The sequence below is a fragment of the Panicum virgatum genome, chromosome 2N, assembly GCF_016808335.1.
Source record: "Panicum virgatum strain AP13 chromosome 2N, P.virgatum_v5, whole genome shotgun sequence".
NCBI lineage: Eukaryota > Viridiplantae > Streptophyta > Magnoliopsida > Poales > Poaceae > Panicum > Panicum virgatum.
This window is the reverse complement of record NC_053146.1, coordinates 60,626,671-60,629,292: the sequence shown is the minus strand read 5'-3', so window position 1 is coordinate 60,629,292 and position 2,622 is coordinate 60,626,671. Positions and strand designations below refer to the sequence as shown.

The window sequence follows — 2,622 nt, the reverse complement described above, 5'->3', positions numbered from 1 at the left end:
CGACGCCACCACAGCCTCCGCGGCCCGTGAACCGCCTCCGCGCCACGCCGCTCGCCGCCGCCGCAGCTCTGATCGGGTGCGAGGGGGGAAGGGGGGCTGCTTGGGTGTGCAGGAGCAGGTGCGCCGCCGCCTCCTGCATGTCTCCGAATCCACCTCCACCCCCGCACGCCATCGAATCCGCCCGTCGCCGCCGCCGAATCGAGCAGCGTGGTCGCGTGGGCTATGTTTGGGGGCGATGGGAAGGGGAGGTGTGGAGAGGATGTGGGGTAATTGAATTGGCGGGTGGGCCATGGGCCAAGCAGGTGGCTTGATCGGGTCGGACCGGATGATGGTCGGTCGGGTGGCTTGGCTGGTTTGTTCGCGTTGCTGGGTGTAGAATGCTATTCTACACCTAGGGTGTAGATTAGCACACACACACACACACACACACACACACACACACATATATATATACTGCGCTTTACTAAAAAATCAAAATTGAACTCAAATTCCGATATTTACTGCATCTTTCCTGTCAAGTTTTGCAAGCAATCAAATTTTCTTTAAAACGTCAATATAACTAACAAGTATCAAATACCCAATTCATTTCTGCAGGAAATATGGCATTCCAGGCCCAACTGCAAAGTGTTCTCGTGCCACAGCCTAATGGTAATGTGGAGTTTTCCTGGATCAATGCTCGATACAACGGCAAGAGTATCCTTGCAGAGGTTCATGCTCTTGAGGGCAATACTTGCGTCTTCGAAGCTTTCTGTTCTGGAGCTGCAATGGCTGTTCAGAAGGACGCAGCCTCAAATCACAAGACTAGTGACATCAGATTCAATGTAAGATCTTTGGTCATGGACTACGAAAGTCACACCAGCCGCACGCTCGCAAAAGAGTCCAACAGCCAGCTCCCCTCAGACTTGCGTGAAAAGACAGTGATCCAACTGTTCCAGAAAAATGGTGTCTTGGCAAGCTCTGCCAGCTGGGAAGGAGAGCAGAGAATTAAGCTCACTCGCTATCTGCATTCAAGGTTGCCACAGTTTGACAAAATAGCTGACTTTATAAGGCAAGGCAAGCCTATTATGGGATGTATTCCGTTGGATGCTAAGGCTTTTATATCACTTGGACCAAACAGTGTTTAAAATAGCGGGCTAAGACATTTAGCGGTTGGTGTTTGTAAAGGCTAAGAAAGACTATAGCGGGTTATAGCCTAGCTAACTCATTTAGCGGTTCTATAAATACCATATGTTAAGAAATTGGCGCCCCTACCATCTTCACCTAGGCACTAATACGAGAGACCAACTCTATATGAGAAATCAACTCTTTATTCACCATAACTTAGTACAACACAATACTCTTGCACTATTTATATCGCTACCCTAACATAACACCACTACACTACATGACAACCTTGCCATCTTCTATTTGAGACATCTTATGCCATGGAATGGCAAGAGGGGGAGGGGAGCACCCCTATTTATAGAACTCTGTGGCTCATATGATTTTGCCATGTGTCCATCTTCTACACAATGCTTTACAAAATATCTAACCTTAGAATTTTCCCCATTCTTATCTAGTCATACAAATATCTAATTTCTAGAGTATTCCATATTTCACCATGAAACATGGTAACCATGATTCATGCATGCTCTCTAATCTTCTAGAAACTTCTCACAATTATGCATTTCTATTTCAATACCATACATAAATCTATAAGTAATTTTGCATACAAATATGAAATCAAGAAAATATCATTGACTTATGTACGTCTTGGGCTTCATTTCCCTTGTTACATCGTTGATGAAATACTAAGTTTTGTAAATGAGATGAAGTTCATTACTAAACTAATAACAAATAAAGACTAATTATATAATTTAGCTAGCTAAATAATCCATAATTTAGCTGCTATAGCGGGATATAACCGGCTATTAGCGGATTTAGCCATTTAGAGCTAAGAGATGGATATCCTAGTTTTCTCCTCAAAGGCTATAGCAGCCTATAGCAGTGGCTATAGCCGGCTATTTAGAACCTTGGGACCAAATGATATATATAATTTTGCACTTGATCCATCCAATCCCAATGACAGGGTCGAGGCATCACATTTTGTCCTGTTCGTCGGGTATGGATTTGAAGGGGGTTCAAGTGGAAAGCCATATCTGATCTTTCTAAACAGTCATGGGGTAGAATTTGGAGACAATGGATTTGGCCGCATCTATTTTGATGTCATTTATAGAAACAGTTTCTATGTCCTCACAGCTGTAGCGCCACCAGTGGTACCAAAAGAGTGTGGCACTTCTACCTCAGCTGCAAAATTTCCTGATGAAGATCCTGATGATCGCCCAACGCAACGACGGCGACTCAACACTGGAAGAGATAACTAGGTGATTTCACCAGACCGCAGATACTTGCCACATGTCAATTGGTCCAGGGATGACTATCAGTTAGTTTAATCTGTAATTTTTTAGCTCAAAACTTTGATGCATAATGAGCGGCTCATGCATTCAAATATCTTGTAGATTTAGCCATTTGTCTTACTATTTATAGGAAGAAAGATACCACGTAGTTAGCTTAGCAACTTTGGGGTATGGCCGGGGCTGGAAAGATGCTTCAGTTTCATCTATTTATTCAGTTATCAAAAAT

General features: G+C 43.8%; 1 protein-coding gene across 1 annotated transcript; it reads left to right on the top strand.

Annotated features, from left to right (window-relative positions):
- Positions 1 to 235: 235 nt before the first annotated feature.
- LOC120662848 lies at positions 236 to 2,363 on the top strand. Its single transcript, XM_039941912.1, has 3 exons — positions 236 to 266; positions 595 to 1,048; positions 2,069 to 2,363. The coding sequence occupies exons 1-3, from the start codon at positions 236 to 238 to the stop codon at positions 2,361 to 2,363; spliced, it is 780 nt and encodes a 259-aa protein (XP_039797846.1).
- Positions 2,364 to 2,622: the final 259 nt, after the last annotated feature.